A 26,339-nucleotide genomic window follows, 5' to 3' on the forward strand; every position below is an offset into this window, starting at 1 on the left:
AGAAAAATAGAAACTCATAGGTGGATAGTTGGAGAAAAATTAGTTAAAAACCTTTTTGGATACAATTTTGCAAGATGTATGGAAAGCCCTACATAAAAGTACACATCTTTGACCCAGCAATCCTGAACAATTTATGCTAAGACAATCACTGGTTTTGCTCAAATAGGCACAGTCATTAATATTCATCACATTTATGACATTAGAAGATTGGAAATAATTTAATAACCAATGTTAGAGAATTAAATCAATTATGGCATATCTGAAGAATTGATACTTTGGAACTGTGGTGTTGGAGAAGACTTGAGAGACCGCTGGACAGCAAGATCAAACTAGTCAATTTTAAAGGAAATAAATCCTGAATGTTCATTAGAAGGACTGATGCTGAAGCTGAAGCTCCAATCACTTAGGCCACCTGATGTGAAGAGCTGACTCACTGGAAAAGACCCTGATGCTGGGAAAGACTGAAGGCAGGAGAAGGGAACGCCAGAGGATGAGATGGTTGGATGGGATCACTGACTCAATGGATATGAGTTTTAGCAAGCTCCAGGAGATAGTGAAGGACAGGGAAGTCTGGCGTGCTGCAGTCCGTGGGGTCACAAAGAGTCAGACACGACTGAGCAACTGAACAACAAAGGCATGTCCATATAGAGAAGTATCGTGCAGTTATTAGGAAGTATACATTCTATATTTACTGCTATGGAAAGATGTTTTTAAGGGAAATACAGATTATGGAACAGTTTGCTTAATATAATCCCTCTATATGTATACATATATACATACACACATATGGAATGTATATTATAGTAGTCAAGTATGATGTGAGAACAGGACCATAAAGAAGGCTGAGCAGACAGCAAGGAGATCAAATCAGTCTATCCTAAAAGAAATAAACCCTGAATATTCATTAGAAGGACTGATGCTGAAGCTGAAGCTCCAATATTTTAGCCACCTGATACAAAGAGTTGACTCATTGGAAAAGACCCTGATGCTGGCAAAGACTGAAGGCAGGAGGAGAAGGAGGCGACAGAGAATGGATGGTTGGGTGGCATCACCAACTCAATGGACATGAGTTTGAGCATGCTCCGGGAGATGGTGAAAGACAGGGAAGCCTGGCCTGCTGCAGTCTGTGGGGTCGCAACATGGGCTTCCCAGGTGGTGCTAGTGGTAAAGGATTTGCCTGCCGATGCAAGAGATATAAGAGATGCAGGTTTGATCCCTGGGTCAGGAAAATGACCTGGAGTATAAAATGGCAACCCACTCCAGCCTAGAGAATCCCATGGACAGAGAAGCCTGGCAGGCTACAGTCCATAGGGTCACAAAGAGTTGGACATGACTGAAGTGAGTTAGCACATAGACATATGTATGTATCAAACATTTGCTAAAATATATCTGCCTAGGGGTTTGGAAGTCTAGAAGGATACTTAGCAAAATGTTACAGTCATTACATGTCCTTGTGTGTGTTCAGTCAGGATGGTACAATTTAGGGTAATTTTCTTTTATTTTTAAAATATTTGCATATGTTTTTCTATATAGTGACTGTGCATTTGTGTAATTAAGAAAGAACTTTTAAAAGAAAAGAAAAAAATAAGACTGACCTTTAAAATACTCAATGCTTTAGTCCAAAACTAGTACTGGAGTGGGGTGCCACTGAGATGTAATTTGGGTCTTTCATTCTTTTAATGGCTACTAACATAGCTTATGGTGACCCACTCCAGTACTCTTGCCTGGAAAATCCCATGGACGGAGGAGCCTGGTGGGCTGCAGTCCATGGGGTCACTAAGAGTTGGACACGACTGAGCGACTTCACTTTCACTTTTCACTTTCATGCATTTGAGAAGGAAATGGCAACCCACTCCAGTGTTCTTGCCTGGAGAATCCCAGGGATGGAGGTGCCTGGTGGGCTGCCATCTATGGGGTCGCACAGAGTCAGACACGGCTGAAGTGACTTAGCAGTAGCAGTAGCAGCAACATAGCTTATACACAAATCACAAAAAGGAAAGACTGAAAATACTTATTGGTTCTATTACAAAGAAAATAGCTAAATCAAAGGTAAATGTAAAAAAGAGTAAATGTTGCAAAATAAGAAAAATTTTAGGCTCTTGCAGTTATTTTCCTATATAAATGATAACAGTACCCCAAATAAGTATAATAAAAAGTAACATCAAGTAAATTAGCATAGAGCACTGGGACTATTTCTAAATATAGCTCTTAGCAGTCCAAAAAATAACAAGTCACTTATTTTCTATACCCATAAATATAGGTTTAAGATAGGACTTGGTATAGTCCTACAATATGTGAAGACTTGATAAATCCAAATGTAAATATTCTTGTATTCTTTTCCTTCTTCATATATAGCAAACACTGAATCCATGTTTACCTACTGTTACAAACCACCTACTGTTCTAAACACTACCCTAGGCAAAAAAAGTAATGGTAATATTTTTGCTAATTTTCTGATTTATCAATAAAATGGGTATTTCCATAGTGGAAGCAAATATAGAAGATTTATCAAATAAATGATGACATTATCAAAAATGTATAAGAAATTTAAAAATTCACATAAGACAAACAGAATTTATAAATTTTTAACTGGGATAAAGACATTTTTATTTAGATATAAAATCAACTTTATAAGCAAATTTGTATCTAACAATTTAAAATCCCTAAATGGCTACTTTGCTTTGAACAAATAGTTAACAGACTTCAAAATAAGTAATCAAAAATCAGGCCTCAAAGTTGCTAGGTGTTTTCAATTTCGTTTTGCTTCATATACTAAAGAAAAACAGCAAATACAATTAACTTCGTTTAAGTGACTGCAGAGGAAGTCAGTCAACAAGTAAAAGCCATACCTCTGTAGTGAATGTGGTTGCTTAACTGCTGAACACAAATATCAAAGCTGGACAATGAAATCTAATGATGTGGTTCATACAAACCAACAGGAGTACAGAACACGTCTTGGCTCTGAGCCTCCAATATAATCTGTTTCTTGAAATCTGTGTTTTTGTCTAAGTATACCCAATATGGCTTTTTACAGAGAGACAGAAAATAGTTGTGGGAGAAAACACCACTTAAAAATATTATAAGACCGGCAAAATTCCTATTATTCCATTTCCTTGGAGTGAAACCATATTGGCATGTTGGAAATGTCTTGTCTTCAAAGAGCCAATGTTCAACACCATTTAGCAAGTAAGAAAAATGATAAATATGTATTGAGCGTTCCATGGCACTTCATAGGATTTAAAACTGCTATGCCTACATTTATTCCTAAGAAAAACAATAAATATGTATTGAGTAGTACTGGCATGTCTTAGGATTTAAAACTCCTATGCTTACATTTATTCCTTCTGTAATAAGTGAATATGATTTTAATTAAAGCACCCTAAAGCAATTTGATATTGTTCCAAAATGTTATATTGGTGGGTTGTCAGAATTGTGTTTTTCAGGTAAAAAGCATTTTAATTTTTTTTTTTGCCATGGGATTGGCAGAGGGATTGAACCTCTGTCTCCTGCATTGGGAGCACAGAGTCTTAGTCACTGGACTGCTGGGGAACTCCTAATAAAGGGTACTTTTAAATGCTGGTGTTATGAATGTGCTTAAGAGAAAATTTAGTGAAATAATCAAGAGATTTTTAGATCTCACACAATAATAAAAAGCACTTTTAAATAATCAAGGACTCTCATGTCACCATCACAGGTATCTCAGTTGAAAAAGATGTTAATTGACACTATAGTTTTACTCTGGGCTGACGGACAAGTATCACAATTTAGAGGCTCAACAAGGATGCACTTTGGGCCAAACAGCCAAATATATAAAGAACACTCAAACACAGCTTTTTAAAAAATGACATTTTTATTTAAAATATTTCATAATGTGAAATTATATTTCCCAGAGAATACAGAGCAAATCATGTAGCAAATAGCTTTTTTCTCATTTTTATTTAACAGTATACCGAATCCCCCTGCCAATGAAGGAGACTCGGGTTCTATCCCTGGGTCAGGAAGATCCCCTGGAGAATGAAATGGGGTCACAACAGAGTGGGACACAACTTAGCGACTGAAAACGACAACAGATTCTTCCATACCACGTGTCACAGTACCATGTGATCTGACTTCTGCCCACACTGCATGCCTGAAACAGTACTTTCAGGGCAGAAAGAGTGATTAAGAACACTATTCCTAAAATCACACAATCCCTGGTATGAATCTTGGCTCTGCCAATTATTTCCTATTCAACCTTGAACAAATAATTGAACTAGTTTTATTCTCTTGATAAAAGAAGGCAAAGAATAAACTTCCTGATAGGTTTGCTGCAATAATTAAAGCCAGTAAAAGTGTATTAAGTGCTTAAGAACAGTGCCTGACACAGAGTACTCACATCAAATACACACTGCTCTTGTCACTCTGCTTTGAGCAGTGTTGTCCAACAACTGACTGCCAACTCAAGCGTTTACCCCAGTTCCGCTGCCTGTCTTGCATATCATAGAATAAAAGTTGTTACAAGGACCAAAGGTAAAAAGTAAGACACAACAAACCATTTTTTAAAGAAATTAGTGAACATTCTTTACTGATCTGTGAGAAAACAAAATAGAATAAACTCCTCACCGTGATTAGTACACTGATTTCTGACATCCTCTATGCTTTCAACTTTGATGGCTTCCTGAAGAAAAATGTAACAACTGTCTTGGAACTGAACCCAGGTGGATGAAGGGCAGTCTATGTGGAAAAAGAGAAACACTGTTAAATAACTTGAAAATGAGAATTTCATGAACTCCTAGAGATATGAGATATTAAATTTTCATAGAAAAAACAATGGCTATTTCCATTAGCATTGAATATAGTTATCGACACCTTTGGGTTTATATCTACCACCTCACTGTTTGTTTTCTATCTGTCCTACTTGATTCATGTTCTTTTTCTTCCCTTGTTGTCTTTTTGGATTATTAAACAATTTTATATTCTATTTTTTTTTAGCTTAGTGAGTATATATTCTTTAATTTTTTTCCTATAGTGGGTACCCTGAAAATTACACCATGCAATCTTGATTTATTAGTACCGAAAATAAATTAGTACTTTTACCATTTCCTAGACAGCTCTAGGATCTTACAATAGTTTAACTTCCCTCCCTTTGTGCTACTGTTCTCTTACTATTTTGCATGGTCAGTGTTCATTTAAACACGTATGTACCTTCTCTGTTGCTTTTCATTTTTATATATTTGAATTACTTATTTGAATAATTTTCTGTCTGCCTGAATAAACCCCTTTAGTGTTTCTTTAAGGGTAGGTCTACTACAAATTCCCTCAATTTGTGATTTTCTGGAAATGTCTTTATATTTTCTTCCCATTTAGATATTTTTGAAAATAAAAAATTCTTGAAGCTTATTTTTCATTGAAGATGTAATTTTACTGTTTCGGCTTCTCTCATTCCTATTGAGAAATCAAATGTCAGTCTGATGGTTGCTCTTTGGTGGCTGCTTTCAAGATTTTCTTTGTCTTTGATTTTTAGTAGTTTGACAGTGGTATCTCTAGTATTTTTTTGAATCCTGTGAAGAAAGCTGAGCACTGAAGAATTGATGCTTTTGAACTGTGGTGTTGGAGAAGACTCTTGAGAGTCGCTTGGACTGCAAGGAGATCCAACCAGTCCATTCTGAAGGAGATCAGCCCTGGGATTTCTTTGGAGGGAATGATATTGAAGCTGAAACTCCAGTACTTTGGCCACCTCATGCAAAGAGTTGACTCACTGGAAAAGACTCTGATGCTGGGAGGGATTGGGGGCAGGAGGAGAAGGGGACGACAGAGGATGAGATGGTTGGATGGCAACACTGACTCGATGGACGTGAGTCTGAGTGAACTCCAGGAGTTGGTGATGGACAGGGAGGCCTGGCGTGCTGCGATTCATGGGGTCACAAAGAGTCGGACATGACTGAGCGACTGAACTGAAGAATGCAACACAACTATTGAATCTATGGCTTTACTTTCATTGCTCACTTTTGCAAAGTTCTTGGCCATTATCATCACTTTCAATAATGCTTTTCCACTCTCTTTCTCCCCCATTTCTGGGACTCAAAATACATAGATGTTAGATTTCACATGTTCAATATGTTCACTTTGTTCCTTTCTATTTTAACGCCTTTGGCACTCCATATCATAATCTTGTTCTTTATGGTGTACTAACCTACTCTTTGGGCTTTCCCAGTGGCTCAGTGGTAAAGAATCTGCCTGTGATGCAGAAGATACAGGAGACTTGGGTTCAATCCCAGGGTTGGGAAGATCCCTTGGAGAAGGAAATGGCAACCAACTCTAGTTTTCTTGCCTGGGAAATCCCATGGACAGAGAAGCCTGGCAGGCTGCAGTCCATGGGATCGCAAGAGTCAGATACAACTTAGCAACTAAGCTGCTGCTGCTAAGTCACTTCAGTCATGTCCGACTCTGTGCGACCCCATAGGCAGCAGCCCACCAAGCTCCCCTGTCCCTGGGATTCTCCAGGCAAGAACAGTGGAGTGGGTTGCCATTTCCTTCTCCAATGCATGAAAGTGAAAGTGAAGTCTCTCAGTCGCGTCCGACTCTCAGGGACCCCATGGACTGCAGCCTACCAGGCTCCTCCATCCATGGGATTTTCCAGGCAAGAGTACTGGAGTGGGATGCTATTGCCTTCTCTGAGCGACTAAGCACACACATGTACAGTCTACTCTTCAATTTTTAACAAATCTGCTGTTAAACCTAACTACTGAGTTCATAATGTCAGCTATTTTTCAGTTACACAATTTCCATTTGTTTGTACTTTTATAGATTCTGAGTCTCTGGTGAAATTCTCAACCTTATAAATGTTCTTGAACTTATTACAGTTATTTTAAAGTTCATTTTTGAAAACTCTAATTTCTGGATTATCTATTGGCCTGTTTTTATTTTCCCAGCTTTGGCCTGTTTCTTGTTATGCCTGGTAGTTTTTGTTTTCTTTTTAAAATATCAAATACCAGATACTGTGCAGGAAAAATTTCACAGTATCTGGTATTTGATATTTAAAATAAAAAAAAATGAGGAGGCTCTCGAGATGATGTCATTCTCCCCTAAAAAGGATCCTGGCACGCAGCTGGCATACTGAAGATTATTTGAATACAATCAAGGGTTGATTCCACCTGAGGGAGCTGTTAAAATCTCTGTGAGGCCCGATATCCATGGATTCCGAGTGAAGCCTGGAGATTGGCTAGCGTCCCTCCTCTTTGGTAAGTAAAAACTCAAATTTTTGTCTCATTAATACCGTGAGAATGCCAAAAACTCTGCTCTCTTTTTAGGTCCTTAAAATGTGGACAGTTCTTCTAAAGGGAAAAGTAATACACAGGATAGTGGGCTCACGTCAACAAGCTGCCTGAACAGCTCTCTGATGCCTGCAAATACTGTTATTACAGAATTTCATCTAGATTTTCCAGTTGTTTTTGGGGGGGAGTGTTAGTGGAGTCCCACTTCACTAGAGTCAGAAGCAGAATCCCCTCTTTCACACTTCTGGGCAAGTTACTGATAGCTGTCACTACCATCATCCATCAAACAGTCATTGGCTGAGCAACTCCCGTGTGTCAGAGACCACAGTTAGCACCAAGGAGTGAGGATAAAAGGATTTAAGACAGTGGTCCCCAACCTTTGGGCACCAGGGGCTGGTTTTGTGGAAAGCAATTTTTCCACAGATTGGGGCAGTCTGGGGTGGGGCGGTGAGGGGAGTATGGGGGTCAGGGGGATGGTTTCAGGATGACTCAAGAGCATTATATTTATTGTGCATCTTATTTCTATTATTATTAAATCAGCTCCACCTCTCAGATCATCAGGCATTAGATCCTGGAGGCTGGGGACCTCTGATTAAAGGGGAATGAGTCCTACACTTAAAGTCTTCAGGCTGCTAGGAGAGTCAGACACATATACATATCAAAGGTATGAGAGGTTAAATGTTATGAGACTATAGAAGAAAAAAAGTAACTTGCTCCCCTGGGGCTCAGATGGTAAAGAATCTGCCTGCAATGCAGGAGACCCGGGTTCGGTGAGATCCCCTGGAGAAGGGAATGACAACCCACTCCAGTATTCTTGCCTGGGAAACCCCATGGACAAAGGAGCTTGGCAGGCTACAGTTCATGGGGTCACAAAGAGACGGACGTGGCTGAGTAAGCACACACACACAAAAAGAGTAAGGAAACATTTCAGAAAGGAGGTAATATTTGAGCTGCAATTCACAGGATAACTTTACCATGTGGAAAAGGAGAAAGATGAAGAAATCCCAGGTAGAGAGACCCCCATAAAAACCACCGTGAGAGGAGTCACGTATTCACTGAAAGGGTTAACTAGGCAGGTCTCTCCCACCCCACACTCCTGCCATCTCATGTTTTCTGTAATGGCAGGAGTGTGGTTTTTCTGCGGTTTTCTGTATTAAGACATGATAGAAAAAAAAAAGCAGTCATTTCCAGAATGAAACTCAAATTGAAAGTCAGGAGGGCATATACTGTGAATTGCAAACTTTGACTTTCGTATTTTTCTTCTGTTTTCTTCTGGCTCCCTTTGTTGCTGTTCCTTCAGTCTTACAGAATTTTAAAAAATGGAAATAGAAACAAACTCCATTACCACATTTAATGCCACTTGAAACACCTTACATATCACTGAAAATTCTTGGACCATGGGCTGAGAAATGCTCTTGTGTATTATTTCTAGTCAAAGCTACACATAGGATTTTGTAATGATGATAAATAAGATATAAAAATAATTTTTGAAATATTGTTTAAATGGAATAAAGCATGTCTATTATGTATATAAAATATAATTAACACCAAGTGAAGTGAAATTTATAAATTGTTTATTTGTACACTTGTATTGGGTCGGCCAAAAAGTTGACTCAGTTTTTTCCACACGAGCTTACTGAAAAAGCTGAACAAACTTTTTGGCCAACCCAATAGTTCTTAGGCTTTATGATTACAATGATCTCTGATTTCCAAATCATCTATAGACTAAACTGTATTCTTTTGCTCAGTGGCAGCTCACGTGTCAGTTCTCTGTGAGGTATCCCTCCTTCACCTTCCTTAAACTCTGACCCCTCTGAACTTCTACAGGACTTTACACTATACAGCGTGTGAGAGGCCTTTGCTGGTTATAAAGACTGAAGACTTGTTTTGGTTACCCCAAATGATAGAGACTTTCTGCAAGGATACATGGAATAATAAGAAATCTGAGGATAATCTCCTAGCAGTCAAATAGACCTCCTAGTGTTCTTATACCAGGTACCCTCTTGGGTTGCTACCTAGCTCAGTGTAGTCAGTCTTTGATTTAGGAAACCACCCTTATTTTGATTAGTCGTGGCTTGGATGGTGAGCATAATATGGCACAAGTCAAAGCCCTAGGCACAAGAACCACAGGTAGCCTATCTCCTTGGAAAAGGGGCTGTATTACCCTTTGAAGAAGAACACATTCACGTGTGCTGATCATCATAAAGGTGACATATAAAAAAGAGACCTGAAGGTGCTGGGGGGAAAAAAAAAAAAAATGCTTATCTAGGTCACACAGGCCTCTGAGATGGGAGTATCGTGATAATGATACTTGACAAAGACCCTTGTTGAATAATTAAATAAACAATATGTGATAAGACTAAAAAAACCACACAAATAAAAACAAAAAGCTACAGGCAGAAAAAGTAAAAAACAAATTGTTAACTTTATATTCTTTAAACTTCCAATAGCGTTCTCCTCAGGCTTATTTCAGCATTAACAGTAACTCCAGTTAATTCAGCGCTGAACCCCTCTTCTCATGCTACCAGAGTCTGTGCCCCAGAAACAAGACTTAAGCACTACTCAAAAAATGTATTTTTACTCTAAGAAAAGTTTTCACATAGAGGCTGATACCCCCTATGACAGAACTTACTGAGGTTCACATGTACAGAAAAGCTAAACTAATTGTGTTTTGTTCTATACTTCTTAATATTGTACAATTATAATCTTTGACAATTATTACTCAAAAATAAATAGAACAGTCTTATGGACTTTGTGGGAGAGGGAGAGGGTGGGAAGATTTGGGAGAATGGCATTGAAACATGTAAAATATCATGTATGAAACGAGATGCCAGTCCAGGTTCAATGCACGATACTGGATGCTTGGGGCTAGTGCACTGGGACGACCCAGAGGGATGGTATGGGGAGGGAGGAGGGAGGAGGGTTCAGGATGGGGAACACATGTATACCTGTGGTGGATTCATAGAAATTAAAAGAAAAAATTTAAAGATAAAAAAAAATAATAATAAAGGGCCTTTACTTAAAAAAATAAATAAATAAAAAGAAAAAGAAAAGAAAGGTTAAATTTTCAATGCTTAAGTGTCTTTGCTGTAATCCTGTTACAATGAAAAATCTGCCTTCCAGAATATTGACATAAGTTTTCAATTACAGAACCTGTAATATTTTCTAGAAAATATATTTCAATAAACATACTTTGCTCAAAAGAAAAAAATATCCTGCTCACAATGCTCTCTCCAATGTGCTTCTCTGTTACTCTTGCTTTTTCACAGTTGTCCTGAAAGATAGGTTGCACCTAAAGGACTCTTTGATGCTCTTGAACTGTGGTGCTGGAGAAGACTCTTGAGAGTCCCTTGGACTGCAAGGAGATCCAACCAGTCAATCCTAAAGGCAATCAGTCCTGAATATTCCTTGGTAGGACTGATGCTGAAGCTGAAACTCCAATATTTTGGCCACCTGATGTGAAGAACTGACTCACTGGAAAAGACCCTGATGCTGGGAAAGACTGAAGGCAGGAGGAGAAGGGGACGACAGAGGATGAGATGGTTGGATGGCATCACCGACTCCATGGACATGAGTTTGAGCCAGCTCCAGGAGTGATGGACAGGGAAGGGTGGCATGCTGCAGTCCATGGTGTTGCAAAAAGTCGGACACAACTGAGCAACTAAACTGAACTGAACTGAAAGGACTCTTTGTGGATTATATAATTTTATAATTCTATTGATTTACTGTTTTTACAGAGATTTAGGAACCTGATGAAACTTTTAAAAGCTTGTATTTAACTCCAATAAGTTTCCAAATAGATCCTCTGCTTAAAATTATCATGTGCTAAAAGAATAAGATGGTATATCTACAGGAATATTTTGCATTGCCAGCGAGTTCTAATAGAACTCTCTGTTCCCTTGTAATTAATTTTTTAAAGAACCAGGCACAGCAGAAGAAGAAGTGATCCTTGGGACACACTTGTTCTGAATGTTAACAATGGAAAGGCAAGATTGTATTTTTTTTTTTCCTCATCAATAAGACCTTTGTCCTCCCATTAAGATATAGGTCAGTCACTTACCTTCTACAAGGGCCACTGTGGCAGAGGGAGAAACAGGCACTGGTTATTACGTTAATTATGTATGGAGGACGATGTTGCATACCCGGCCCCTGATAACCTGGAAGGCCTGGGCTGCAAGATCTCCCTAAATCCTAAGGAAATTCAGCCATTCTGACACTCCGTCCCCTCTCAACGTCACCCAACCTAGCTTCTAAGATGTCGACCCCCATCTTCTCCCTTCAAGTCCTTTCTCAGAAAAGCTGTCATGACTTTTTTTCATAGAATGAGGGTGGCAGTGTTTCTCTGCACCTTTCTCATTGGACTTTACTGGTCCATTTCCTTATCGATGCAACCTGAAGATTTGTCCTCAAAATCTAAAATAATCTTAAATACTTGATATGTATCAGAAAAAAATTGTGGATGATAACCCTGTTGCAAAACTAATTTTCAACACCTAAGTACATTTTTAAAAGCTTATCAATGAAAGAAGTCCTGAAATAATACCTAATTATAACTTTTTCATTGGAAGAAAAATAAACACTTATTAACATTTCAAATTTTACAATCTGAAATAATTTTTGGTGAAACATCATTGTGCTATCCACAAGGGTCAGAATAAGTCACATCAATAGATTAAAGTGACTTAATGCTTTGAATTCAATTATGAGATGAGCTCAAGGGCAAAAGTAAAAATAATTTGAAAGAAATTGCAATCCCATGACCCGCTGCCATTTATCTAAATTTTTTGTCCTTTTATTATAAGTTAGAATACAGCATAGAGACACATTTCAAAACAAAACAAAAATCCACAATACAGTGAATTTTCTGCTGTTACAGAGCTTCCTTGGTGAGGGGAGCAACAAGCAAGAAGACAAACAAGATTCATTCCAAGAGAAATGAGTGCTCTGAAGAGAAAACACAGGGATGTTATAGAGAAGATGGGGTGTTCAGAAAAGGCCTGGGGAGAGGACATGTGAACACAGATCTGAAGGACGTGGAAGGGTCCAGGCCAAGGAATGGGGAAGAGGAGGGTGGTCTGGGCAGAAGAGTCAGAAGGTGGCTGAGTCCTGCAGAGGTCAGTGTGGATAAACAGAGTGAATGGCAGGAAGGGTGGTAAGAGGTGACATCAGGGAAGGAGGCAGAGTATTGCAGGCTATGGCAATTCAAAATGAGTAACCTAGATTCTGGAGAAGGCAATGGCACTTCACTACAGTACTCTTGCCTGGAGAATCCCATGGACGGAGGAGCCTGGTAGGCTGCAGTCCATGGGGTCGCTGAGTCGGACACGACTGAGAAACTTCACTTTCACTTTTCACTTTCATGCATTGGAGAAAGAAATGGCAACCCACTCCAGTATTCTTGCCTGGAGAATCCCAGGGACAGAGGAGCCTGTTTGACTGCCGTCTATGGGGTCGCACAGAGTCGGACATGACTGAAAGCGACTTAGCAGCAGCAACCTAGATTCTGATCCATGTAACCACCATCAGAATGGGATTTACTCTAACATGCTTACATTCACTTATATTCACGCTCCCCATGGGAAATCACTGACCCAAGAAATATATACAAACCCAGGTCTCCTTCATTGCAGGCAGATGCTTTACCCTCTGAGCCACTAGGGAATCTCCACTGATCATTTACTACATACAAAATGTGGTGTTCCAGAAGAACTTTTTAAAAGGGATGCCATGGCACCTAACCCACATATCTAAAGAATGTTTTGTTCATTGTGATTTTTCAAGATAATAGCTAAGAAAAACATAACATCATTTATACTAATAAAATCAAAAATAACAGAGAACAATAATTTCCATTTCAATATTACATTTATGTTTTCTGCAACACCATAGGACCTTTCCTGTTAAGATCTTGCCATTCGGCAAATTCCACAATAACTTTCAAAAGTTCTTTTTACTTAGTTCTAAGCAAAATATTATTCCTGATCTTGTCTAGATAAATTGGTGAAGTATGGTAATAAAACATGGACACAGGTTTTCAGCTCTATGTTATCAGCATGCATGGGAATGTGCTCAATTACCACATGCATCAACCCACATAAAGCTGCACTCATGATGTTATCTAACTGCAATAATTACCCTTCATTTTGTATGAAGAGAACAAAGGGAAACCAAGATTCACAGTGCCTCCAATAGGTGCTAGACATGGCGTACTCCCTGAATGCCCATGATCACCCTATGGTCATAATCTCCATTTTAACTGAAATGCAATGAGTTGGGCAATTCAGTCAAGCCCACACAGTCTGTACCTAAAGCCAAAACTCATGCACCTTCTAATTTAATCCTTAAAACCTCCTGAGAGAAGCTGATTAATTCACAGCATTAATTTATTCAACATGTACTTCTTCGGCTCTTAAAAAGTCTATGTAACCATACTGGACTTATTAAAACAAAACAAAAAAGACAAAACTTTCCAAAGACAGTTTTGAGACAGGCTGGGACCTGAGACCCTTTGCTACTGTGCTTGCACCTGGACAAATGTCTCCTCAAGCCGCAGAATACAAAGACACTATGAGACTAAAAATAACGGCAAGCAGGGGCAGCTGGGGCAAACTTTAAGCAACAAGATACAAAAAGATCAAAACCCAACTGCCACTTCTGAGCTGCCAGGAGCAAAAGCAGGGTACTGAGCCTGATCTCTGCACACACAAGGGGGTGGGCAGCCTATCCAAGCCACTTCTCTGGCTGGGACTACGTCAGCCCCTACCCTCACCCCATTTAGGGACCAGCTCACCCCCACTTAGGGAGCAAGCAAGGGCACCTGTTACTTGTTTTTGCTCCCCTCCACTGCAGCTCGAGTCCCAGTAAAGCCCTGCCTGAATTCCTCATCTGGTCTCACCTATTTCTATTAAGAAGTACAAGGACCCAGATGGGTAAATGCTTGTCCTCCACAGCTGATCAAAACAGCTTCTCTGAAGAAGAGAGACATCAAAATCTAGAAATGGGCTTCTAAAGAAATCTGACAAGTATTTTTTTTTCTTAGTCTGACATACAAAGGCACAGAAACTCAGTTGTTCATTCACTCCAGTCGTGTCCGACTCTTCTGCGAATCCATGGACTGCAGCACACCAGGCTTCTGTGTCCTTCACTATCTCCCAGAGTTTGCTCAAATTCATGTCCATTGAGTCTGTGATGCTATTGAACTATCTCATCCTCTGCTGCCTTCTCCTTTTGCCTTCAATCTTTCCCAGCATCAGGGTCTTTTCTAATGAGTTGACTATTCACATCAGATAGGCAAAGTATTGGAGCTCCAGCTTCAGCATCAGACCTTTCCATGAACATTCAGGGTTGATTTCCTTTAGGATTAACTGGTTTGATCTCCTTGCTGTCCAAGGGACTCTCAAGAATCTTCTCCAGCACCACAGTTTGAAAGCATCAACTCTTCCAGGCTTGGCAACCCAGAGGGTGGCTTAAATAGGCGGTTAAATGTAACTGGCAAACATAAGGAGGGTGTGCATAAAGAGGGCTTGGCAGCATCTCTAGTCCAGCCTTGTTTTGGACAAACCTGATGTGCTCAGTCTGAACAGAGTGACACTCTCCTTTCTGCTCCTCCATAGGCAGCAGATGGCATAACTGGCCATAAATGCTGGTCGACAAAAGGTGTCAGGATAGGAGCTCTGAGTTTGTAAGCAAGTTCGGAGCCGCTTATGCTACCACTGCCTCCAACACTGAGATCCTGTCAGCAGGCTTCCAGCAGGAATTTATAAAGCAGCAGTGAAATTCAGGGGGAAAAAATGCCAAACTCTTGCATAATCAATTTATTCAGACCCATGCAAGTACTCACTCTGTTTTTCTTTATTTTGCTCCTTAATTCCCAGAATTGTTCAATCAATAGTGGTTTTGGATGTAAGTCTTTCCCCAGAGTTTCCCCCAACAACATATTTGACACGGTTACAAGAGAAACTTGTTTTTAAAAAACACAAAACATATTGAAGAGTCTGTTTTCCTCGGAACTTATTTTGGAAATCACGAGTCATTTTTTAGATGAAACTTGCACAACAGCAGACTAGACTTAAAAGATTTTTAAATCACACGTCTTAAGTGGAATCCAAGCCTCGCCTGTTCTCTCCTCACTTCCACTCAGGGGTTATTTGGCTGAACTGTTTTCCTGTTTCAACATCTTGAACACCAACCAAATGGACAAACAAGGCCGAGAGCAAAAAAAGGGTCAGCTTCCTCCCACTCCCATCCCACCCCAGCTGCAGCCGAGCTGGGGGAAATCTCCGCAGTCTAACTTCCCCACTTCCCCTTTCAGCCCCAAACGGCCGTGAAACTACGCTCATCCTGGCGCTCTTAAGTCTTTCTGCTCTCCTGTCAGTTAGCCCCGTTTGGGGACCCTTGCCCGCGACTGGGGTCCGTGCTAAGGATGTGGACACGGTGGGAGACGAAGGGCGCTCTGGGGTCCCCGGAGATCCCTTCCCTGCGGGCTATCTCCTCCCCGGGGGCGCTCTCACGGAGCCCACCGAACGCAGAGAGAGGCGAGGGGTGATGACCAGCCTCCGGAGGCGCTTGGGGTGGGCGCGCAGGCGAGCGCGACCTGCCCGTCGAGAGGCAGCCCTCGCCCGGGGAGAGGGTGGAGGGTCTGCTCCGGGCGCCCGCTTCCAGGCCGAGGAGGGGGCGCGGCCGGGGGCCAGCTTACCCGCGGCGGCGGCGGCGGCGAGGCCCAGCAGCGGCAGCAGAAGAGCGGGAGGTGCGGCTCGTGGCATGACGGCGCTGCGGGCCGGGCGCGCGCTTCTCGGAAGTGCAGAGCCGCCGTCCGACCCCTCCCACCAGCCGCCCCGGCCCGGCCGAGAGCCCGCCCGCCCTGCCTTCCGGCCGGCGCCCCGGCTCACAGTGCTTTTAAAAACTTCATCTGAACCGAAATCGATTCAGCTTTTCAAAAACGTTTCCAAAGAATTTCCGTAACGCTTCAGCCAGCTTCTTTCTCTAAATCTTAACGTCGTACGTAACTTAAGTGCAATGGTCAAAGCCAGTATATTAACACTGATCTAATAGTGTGGGCTAAGCTACAGCCCTTGTCGTATTTCATCAGTTGTCCTTCTGATCATTTTTCTGTCCTAAAATCCAATCCGAGGTCATACACTGCGCTGCGATGTCACGTGTCCTCAGTCTCTCTACTGTGGGACAGGTCCTGTGTCACTGCTTATCTGGAAACAAGTTTGAAGAGTACAGTTGCTGTGTAGAACGTCCTTTAGTTTGGGTTTGTCTGATGCTTCCTCTTGAGGGAGATTGGAAGCAGAGGATTCGGGTTATATTTCTGTGTTTTGTTGTTGTTGTTGGTTGGTTGGTTTTTGGCAAGAATACCACAGAAGTGGCATGCCCAGCCCAGGAACGCCACGTCGTTCTGTCTTATCACTGGTAATGTTAACTTTGATCACTTGGTTAAAATGGTGTTTGTTCTTTGAACCCAATAGCCAGAAACCTTTTCAAAGGTTCTCTCAGTGGGCTGTGGCCATCAGACAACTTCTGCCATCAGCTCTTGGATGAGGGGGTCTTTAAACTGTGCTTGACAGCCCTTGAAAGGAATACTTTGGATACTTTGATTCTGAACTTCTGGCCTCCAAAACTGTGACACAATAAATTTCTGTTGTTTAAGAAAAACAGCAGCAATCATGTTTGTTACTATACATATGAGCTATGCAACTATAACTTGAATAGCGGGGTCTCTGGAACCAGACAAATCAAAGTAACACAGGCTGCTTGTTTAAACTCTGACATTGTCTCATGTCATTAGCAAAAGAGTGTTTTAAAATTGAACTTAAAAATTGTTTAAAATTGAATTTAAACTCAAGAATACAAACATAAACAACTCACTGTTAAAATTTACAAATGAGTTGAACAGACACTTCAACAAATAAGATATATAAATATAGCAAAAAGTACATGAAAACACACTCAACATCATATGTCACTAGGGAACTTCAAATTAAAACCAGATACCACTGTACACCTATTAGAATGACTTTTAAAATCCAAAACACTGACAACAGCAAATGCTGAAGAAGAGAACGAAATGAATTCTCATTCATTTCCAGTGAGAATGCCAAATGGTACAGCCACTTTGGAAGACAGCTTGGTAGCTTCTCAGGAAACTAAATATACTCTTATCGTATGATTCAGGGATCATGCTCCTTGGTGTTTATCCTTGGTTGAAATGTTACATATTCACAAAAACTTACATATAGATATTTGAAGCAGCCAAGCTATCCTTTAGTAGGTCATTGGATAAATAGACTGTGGTACATCCACACAATGAAATATTATTCAACACTAGACAGAAATGAACTATCAAGCCATGGAATGAACTTAAACACATATTGCTAAGTGAAAGAAGCCTGTCTGAAAAGCCCACATACCCTATTATTTCAACTGTATATTTTGGCAAGACAAAACTGTGGTATCAGTTAAAAAAAAAATCAGTGGTTGTCAAGGGTTGAGGGAGGTGGTAAGGGAGACATGACTAGGTGGAGCACAGAGCACTTTTAGGGCAGTAAGACTGTTTTGAACAATACTGTAATGGTAGATATGTATCATTATACATTTGTCAAAACTATAGAATATACATTTGTATAGAATATACAATATATTCTATACAAAAATATAGAATATTCTATGTATATAGAATATACATAAAGAGGAATCTTAATGTAAACTCTGCACTTTAGTTAAGAATAATGTATCTGAATTGGATCAATTTTACCCAATGTACCACATTAATGCAAGATGCTAATAATAAGAAAAAGGTGGCGAGACATAAGGATGTACATGGGAACTCTGTACTTTCTGCTCAATGTTTATCCTAAGACTGCTCAAAAATTAGTCTATTAAAAAAATCAAGTCTAATCTTTTCCATGCTATTGATTGTCCAACTGGAAATGGAGTGATTGCACCATCTGACCATAGGGGTCTGTAAGGAGTCTCAGAAAGTCAGAGGTGGTAGGGGCCATCTTCATTTACTGATAAAGAAACTGAGGCCCAAAGAAAGGATGTGACTTAGCCATGGGCACACAGTGAATGCCAAAAATTGGACCAGAGCCCAGGTCTTCTGCTGGACTCTCCCGGCCTCTCCCGGTTCAGTCTCTTTGCCAAAGTATCAAGGACTTGCTCAACTGATTTATTTCCATTATTCCTCAGACTATTTGTATACTAAACCCAAACCCAAAGCAAATCCTTTCAAATGTACACAGTGTTTAAATATTCAAACCTCCCAATTCTGGGGACTCCCATCCTGCTAACTACACAGGGGAAATGAACAGTCATCTTATCTGAATAAGTTATCTCCACCCCCTACCTCAGGCACCAAAGCACACTATATCAATGTGGATTTTTATTAAACTAATTTTCAAATAATCATTAGATTTACAGTAGAAGTAGCACCTTCATGAATCAATCTACTTTAGGCAAATAACCCATGTCAGCAGTCTTTTATTTTTCAGTCATTTGAACTAAAGGAAGACATATTTTCCCCACTGTTGACTCTGGTGCACACTTCCTCATTTTTTATGCTAATATAAGACAGGCTACTTACCCCCTCTGCATGGGAAAATATGGTTATTTCGTCAAAACCTCTCATCATGATGGCCTACTTTCCAATCGCATCTCACACTGGTTTTCCTTCTCTTTCACTGTTTACGTCCTCTTTGACCTCATTCCGGGCTCCAATCCCTTGACTTCGTTTTACACCCAGAAGTGAGACTGCTGGATCACATGGTAGTTCTATCTTTAATTTTTTGAGGATAGGGGCTCTATTTTCTCCTTCATAGTCTCCTTTCCCTCAATTTTAGTTAAGCAGCCAAGGGCAGGTAGAAGAAATCTACTCATTCTCCTGATGGTTGTCACTACTAATATATGGCTTTTAATTTCATGTGAGCCCAGTAAGCCTCTTCTGCAGTCTTTTATTTTGTCTTGCTCATTCTCCTCTCTCATTCATTCCCCACATAGAATATTTCTATTTTTTTATTATACTCTTTAAGCTGAAACCCCATTCAATATTTATCTTTCTCTGAAAAAGACTTCACCTTCTACTCACTAGGAAAATAGAGGCCGTCAGGTATAGATAAACATCTTCAAATACCTGTCTGCTCTCCCCTTCTCTTCCACACAGGTCATTCTCTTCTGTCCTTAGAGAGGAAGGCAAGCTTCCTCCCATCCCATCCAAACCTAGCTCCTTTATATATGGATTTAGATCTGCCCTCTCATCTTCTTCAAGACCTTCCCCTTTCTCCCCTGCATCACTTCTCTCTGTTCATTGGTTACCAATGATGTGTTTTGTTTTCATTCCTCTCAGCTTCTAAATCTGTAAATCTCTTCCCCCACCTCCTTTGGGAAGAAGTCTTCTTCACCTTTCCTTCTTCTCACTCTAGCTATGGCCCATCTCTACATCTCAAAATTTCATGTTCTCTGTTTCCTAATTTCCTTTCACTTTTCAGCTCACTCCTGTCTGGACTCCGGTGATTTTCTGCATTTCTATTGGTTGATCACCAATGTTTTCCTAATTCCTGGACTCCAGTTTCATCTGACTCTGCCTCTTTGTTGTTTAGCCCTTGAAACAATATTGACTTGACCCTACTTTGTATTAAGAGGGTGTTGGGGAACTTCACTGGTGGTCCAGGGGCTGAACTCTGTGCTGCCAATGCAGGGGACCTGGGCTTGACCCTGGGTCAGGGAACTAGATCCTACACGCCACAACCAAGAGTTTGCATGCTGCAACTCAAGATACCACGAAGCCGAATAAAATAAACAAATCAGTATTAAAATAGAGAAAAAATGAAAAAAAAACACCATTTTTTTAAAAAAGAGTGGGCATTTGGCCAGGAAACCAAAACCCTAGAACTACTCAGGACTGACTTCAACCCCTTAAGGTTCCTGGAGAGGGTCCTGGGCTGGGCAATGCTGAGCTCCCTTTTGTCCTAAAGTACTTGCTGCTGCTGCTGCTGCTGCTAAGTCACTTCAGTCGTGTCCGACTCTGTGCGACCCCATAGACGGCAGCCCATCAGGCTCCCCCATCCCTGGGATTCTCCAGGCAAGAACACTGGAGTGGGTTGCCATTTCCTTCTCCAAGGCAGGAAAGTGAAAAGTGAAAGGGAAGTCGCTCAGTCATGTCCGACTCTTAGCAACCCCATGAACTGCAGCCTACCAGGCTCCTCCATCCATGGAGTTTGCCAGGCAAGAGTACTGGAGTGGGGTGCCATTGCCTTGTCCCCTAAAGTACTTAGGACTACATAAATGGAGACCAAAATAGAAGGGGAGTCCTCCTCTGTAACTCTCAGCTTCCCTAGGTTCAGGAATGGGAAAGATGGGGTGCAGGGGAAAGGCTGATGAGGAAGACCAGTGAAGAACCTTGTGCAGATAATCCAGAAAGAAAAGAGGATAAAGTTCTGAATTAAAGACAGCTGGCAATGAAGATGACCAGTCAATGAGAAGTGTGGGGGAAAACTGACAGAGTTGCTGGATTAGAGAGATGAGAAAGAGAGGATTTAAGGATGAATTCTGAGTTTCTATCCTGGGAAACAAGGGGTATGCTGTCTTCATATTAATACAAAGAGAATATAAGAAGAAGAATTGTTTGGGAGAATGGAAAAAAAGACTCTCAGATTCTGCTTGGGCAGAACTGATTAAGTTAGCTTGGGCAAAAGGAGAAATAGATGTGTACTAAATTTGTTGAGATATAATAGTGTGAGAACATTTTAATTTAGAATATAAAGGAAATTAGAGTTTACTGTACAGATCATTCCCATCTCTTTCAGAATTTTCCACAGTTTATTGTGATCCACATAGTCAAAGGCTTTGGCATAGTCAATAAAGCAGAAATAGATGTTTCTCTGGAACTCTCTTGCTTTTTCCATGATCCAGCAGATGTTGGCAATTTGATCTCTCTGGTTCCTCTGCCTTTTCTAAAACCAGCTTGAACATCAGGAAGTTCACAGTTCACATATTGCTGAAGCCTGGCTTGGAGAATTTTGAGCATTACTTTACTAGCGTGTGAGATGAGTGCAATTGTGTGGTAGTTTGAGCATTCTTTGGCATTGCCTTTCTTTGGGATTGGAATGAAAACTGACCTTTTCCAGTTCTGTGGCCACTGCTGAGTTTTCCAAATTTGCTGGCATATTGAATGCAGCACTTTCACATCATCATCTTTCAGGATTTGGAATAGCTCAACTGGAATTCCATCACCTCCACTGTCTTTGTTCGTAGTGATGCTTTCTAAGGCCCACTTGACTTCACATTCCAGGATGTCTGGCTCTAGGTGAAAGAGATGGGAATACCAGACCACCTGACCTGCCTCTTGAGAAACCTATATGCAGGTCAGGAGGCAACAGTTAGAACTGGACATGGAACAACAGACTGGTTCCAAAGAGGAAAAGCAGTACTTTAAGGCTGTATATGTTTATTTAACTTAATAAATAAAGTTTATTTATTTATTATTTAATAAGTTTATTTATTTATTAAGTTATTTAATAAGTCACCCTGCTTATTTAACTTATATGCAGAGTACATCATGAGAAACGCTGGGCTGGAAGAAGCACAAGCTGGAATCAAGACTGCAGGGAAAAATATCAATAACCTCAGATATGCAGATGACAACACCCTTATGGCAGAAAGTGAAGAGGAACTAAAAAGCCTCTTGATGCAAGTGAAAGAGGAGAGTGAAAAAGTTGGCTTAAAGCTCAACATTCAGAAAACTAAGATCATGGCATGCGGTCCCATCACTTCATGGGAAATAGATGGGGAAACAGTGGAAACAGTGTCAGACTATTTTTTGGGGCTCCAAAATCACTGCAGATGGTGACTGCAGCCATGAAATTAAAAGACGCTTACTCCTTGGAAGGAAAGTTATGACCAACCTAGATAGCATATTCAAAAGCAGCGACATTACTTTGCCAACAAAGGTCCATCTAGTCAAGGCTATGATAGTTTTTCCAGTAGTCATGTATGGATGTGAGAGTTGGACTGTGAAGAAAGCTGAGCACCGAAGAATTGATGCTTTTGAACTGTGGTGTTGGAGAAGACTCTTGAGAGTCCCTTGGACTGCAAGGAGATCCAACCAGTCCATTCCAAAGGAGATCAGTCCTGGGTGTTCACTGGAAGGACTGATGCTAAAGCTGAAACTCCAATACTTTGGCCACCTCATACGAAGAGTTGACTCATTGGAAAAGACCCTAATGCTGGGAGGGATTGGGGGCAGGAGGAGAAGGGGACGACAGAGGATGAGATGGCTGGATGGCATCACCAACTCAATGGACATGAGTCTGAGTGAACTCCGAGAGTTGGTGATGGACAGGGAGGCCTGGCGTGCTGCGATTCATGGCGTCGCAAAGAGTCGGACACGACTGAGCACCTGAACTGAACTATACAGATCATGAGGTCTAGTTTTTTTTTAAAATGTCTTTGACAGTCTAGAGGGGTGGGATGAAGTGGGGAGTGGTAGGGAGGTTCAAGACGGAGGGGACATATGTATACTTATGGCTGATTCACACTGTTGTATGGCAGAAACAAACAGAACATTGTAAAGCAATTATCCTCCAATTAAAAATAATAAAGTCTTTGAGATATAGTTGAAATTTGTCTTTTTAGGTAAAAAGTTGTTGAACTTAATAGTTAAAATTTGTCTTTTTAGGTGAGTTAGTGAGTAATCAGGTCTTTGTTTCTCCAAGAGGCTTTTAGGATTAAATGAACCAAAGAGAAAGAAACCCTGGCTTTCCCTAGCATCAACTCAGCAGCGAGTCAGGACTGGGGTTTCCAACACTACAGCAAACAGCTGCAGGGCAGATCTCCCAGGTAATGAAATATCCTGCCCTGGGACTGGGGAAGGGAGAATACTGTCAGCGGGTATTTACTGGTCACTTCTAAACTTGTCCTCTATACCTGATCATCTGTTTTTTTAGGTGCCTTGTTTTGAAAGATCAATTTTGTCAGACCACATGTGAGGGTTGGATTAGTTAGGAAGATTGGAAAAGGCTGTCTTCAGTTCTGAGAAAGGGAACACAATATGGGCAGTTCTGGTCACGGTAAGAAGGACTTTCATAGAGATTGTTCAGTGGGAGTTAGAAATATGAACCTGAAACTAGATATTTGAATTACTGACTTAGAAGTGGTTGATGAATGCCGTGGGGTGGGAGGCGGTGCGCAGGATCTCCTGAGGGAGGCAAACATAGTGAGAAGCAAGTGTATTATAGGTGGGACCCCTGCTGACCCAGTAAGTCAGAAGAAACGCTGAGTCAGAGGAATCCAAAAAGGAGCCTAAAATCAAACACTCAGAGATGTACAAATGATTATATTTATTCTTTTAAAAGTGCACACAAGATCTTGATGCCTTGCTTTACAATAGCTGGACACTTTTCTTGTCACGCTATATGTGTAACATAATAAAACCCAATCTAGAGACTTATTTTTCAAAACGGAAAACAAATACTTTTACGTAAGATCAACAATAGTTTTACTTAAAAAAAAAAAAAAATGATTTTATTATGGCATCACAACTATATATACCTGTACTTGTTGCATCAAATTTGTTCAGTTCATTGAAGAAAGTCTTAACAACTAAAACTGCACAGATAACAGAGTAAGAGAATTTAACAAATTCAGTATAAAATAGTTCAGGACAACCATACTACAGCGTGTTAGACCACTAAAATGTCTTAGAAAGTTATTTACAACATTATCATAATATAAACACTAAATTTTAAAATAAATCTGTGGATTTTCTACAAAAATAAAGTACATATGTTAATATAAGTTAAACACTGAATAAAACATTCACAATATCCAGTAGAAGCTATTATTAAGACTATATTCTAGGTGGTAAAATTCAAAACAATAACCATAAAACCGTGTTTCCTAAACCATTCACAATTTTAAATATTTTAGTAGTAATCACAAGATTTAGAGTTTCATTGTAAAATTCATTTTTACAAATATACACAATTTTCACAGACCTCCTATCTCTTATGTAAAAAGGCAACAAAGAATAAAAATTTCTTGGTCAGAAGTTGCCATACTATATTAAATATATAAACTGTGAAATTTTCAAAAAAATCTCATCCTTAGCTGATTCCCTTTAAAAAGAAAACATATGTTTTATATAAAACAAAAAACACAGTGCGATATCTAATCAATCTAAAAATATTTCCACACCTATAAAAACATTAAGCACTAAATCTTTAAAAGCCTTTGAAAAACTATGAACAGAACAAAATTATTGCATTTAAATAATTTCAGTATGAAATATCTTTGGAACAGTATAAGAAAATCTTGCCAAGAGGCATAATTTTGCTGTTTGCATGTCTCATTGTTCAATAATTTCCCCCAAATGCTACAAATGACTAATTTAAAACAATGTTGATATTATTTACAGTTTTGTTTTTATCTAGAGGTACTAATTTTGCATTTGGCTTAGATGTTCTTAAAATTAAATGTACATATGTGACCCAGTAATGCCAATTTTATCTCCTAAGACATTTTGTTAAAATGCCATTCATATCCTAGTTACCAACTACATTCTTCCAGAGAAAATGCACATTAAACTCATTACCCTATGAACAATTTGGACTTCAGTTCCAACTTTGGTATCTTTTCATGCTATTAAGTAGTTATAAACATGGCATTTTGTGCGTAACTGTAGATACCAGCATTATAATTAAACAAAAAGAGTACCTAAGACCTCAACATTGAAACAGTAAATACTGACATTGGGAAAATTTTAAATGGCTCATTTTTCCTAAACCATCAGTGCAAATTAGCAAACCTCTAGAAGAGTTTAGTCATGGAAAGAAGGAAGCATAATTTCATCTTCATTCCCTCCTTGTTGATACCGAACTGAAGAGAAGCCCAACCAGTGCCAACGGTTCCTTCGGAAGAAGAGCCAGATCAGTCCGCAGGTTACAGCTAAGATACTCAGCACAGCAAATGCGATACCTATTCCTCTGTAATCAGGGCCTAGACCGAGAAAGGTTTGACAGTGGAAGACAGAACAGAACAGCAATTGTCACTGATTTTATGTACTAGGCTTTGTGTCACATATGTGAACACTGTACAAATTAGATGCAGTAAGTGCTGATTGTCTCACAGTGTCAACACAGAATTCAAACTCATCATCAAACACTTCAGTGCTTTCTGATCCAATTTAACTGTTTTCATTCAAATCCTCTTCACTCCTAGAGCAATTTTCTTCCGAAGAAATTAGAGCGGTACCATTATTCTCACATTCCCTTCCCATCATCCTTCTGAGACCCTCATTCCCAGTATATTACCTTACTTTGACAGCAAATTGCTAAAGGTTGGTAAATGTCTGTGGTTGACTTACCTAGTGCCAAATAAAGTGTTATTTGCTTTAAAGGACGTTAACCCTTTAGGATGACCTCACTGAGTCCCTCACTATTCAATTTTAAGCACTGTTCCAGGCCCCTATCTACATGCTGTCAAGATGGAGTCATTGTGTCCCATGGCTTTAATATCATCTCTGTGCTGACTTTCCTTCTCTCTCATATGTCCAACTTCACACTAGACATTCTAGCTCATCTCCACATGGATGCTCAAAATGCCAAAATGGAACTCTTGGTTTATACCATTCTAACCCTACTTCTCCCTCACCCCAAATCTTCTACTCACTCTCTATTCCACTAAATATAGAACCTGAACACTTGACTCAGGATTCCAAAGCCCTACCTGTCTGACATCTGTCTACTTTCCACTTCTTCCTTAAGCCCACATCAAGATGTTCTGTCTTAGGCTCTCTGCTCCAACTGGTACTTCTGCCTGGTGTGACTCTTCTGCTGACCCCAAAGGCCTTGGCTGGCCTTTCAGATTTCAGCTTCCATATCTCCACTCTAAGAAGTCTTCCCTGATCACCCCTGATCTAGAGCAGTTAAATCCCTAGTCTCAATACAGTTCATGTGTGTGCATGCTCACGTGCCTGCTCAGTTGTGTCTAACTCTGTACAACCCAAGGGACTCCAGTCCGCCAGGCTTCTCTGTCCATAGAATTCTCCAGGCAAGAATACTGCAGTGGGTTGCCATTTCCTTCTCCAGGATT

The 26,339-nt window shown here is 40.2% G+C and overlaps 1 protein-coding gene across 3 annotated transcripts in view; it reads right to left on the reverse strand.

Moving 5' to 3' along the window:
- The window catches only part of LY75 (lymphocyte antigen 75), a 124,797-nt gene that overhangs the window by 9,871 nt on the left and 88,587 nt on the right, over positions 1–26,339 (reverse strand). For 2 of the 3 annotated variants that reach the window (XM_070357429.1, XM_070357426.1), the window contains one exon: positions 23,578–25,244. In XM_070357429.1, the coding sequence (XP_070213530.1) occupies positions 25,066–25,244 (179 nt within the window). In that variant the 3' untranslated portion in view covers positions 23,578–25,065. Of the gene's footprint in view, positions 1–4,602; positions 4,714–23,577; positions 25,245–26,339 lie in introns of those variants that run through there. The other variant, XM_014478675.2, reaches the window with a different exon arrangement.

Source organism: Bos mutus, chromosome 2 (genome assembly GCF_027580195.1).
Source record: "Bos mutus isolate GX-2022 chromosome 2, NWIPB_WYAK_1.1, whole genome shotgun sequence".
NCBI classification, from domain to species: domain Eukaryota; kingdom Metazoa; phylum Chordata; class Mammalia; order Artiodactyla; family Bovidae; genus Bos; species Bos mutus.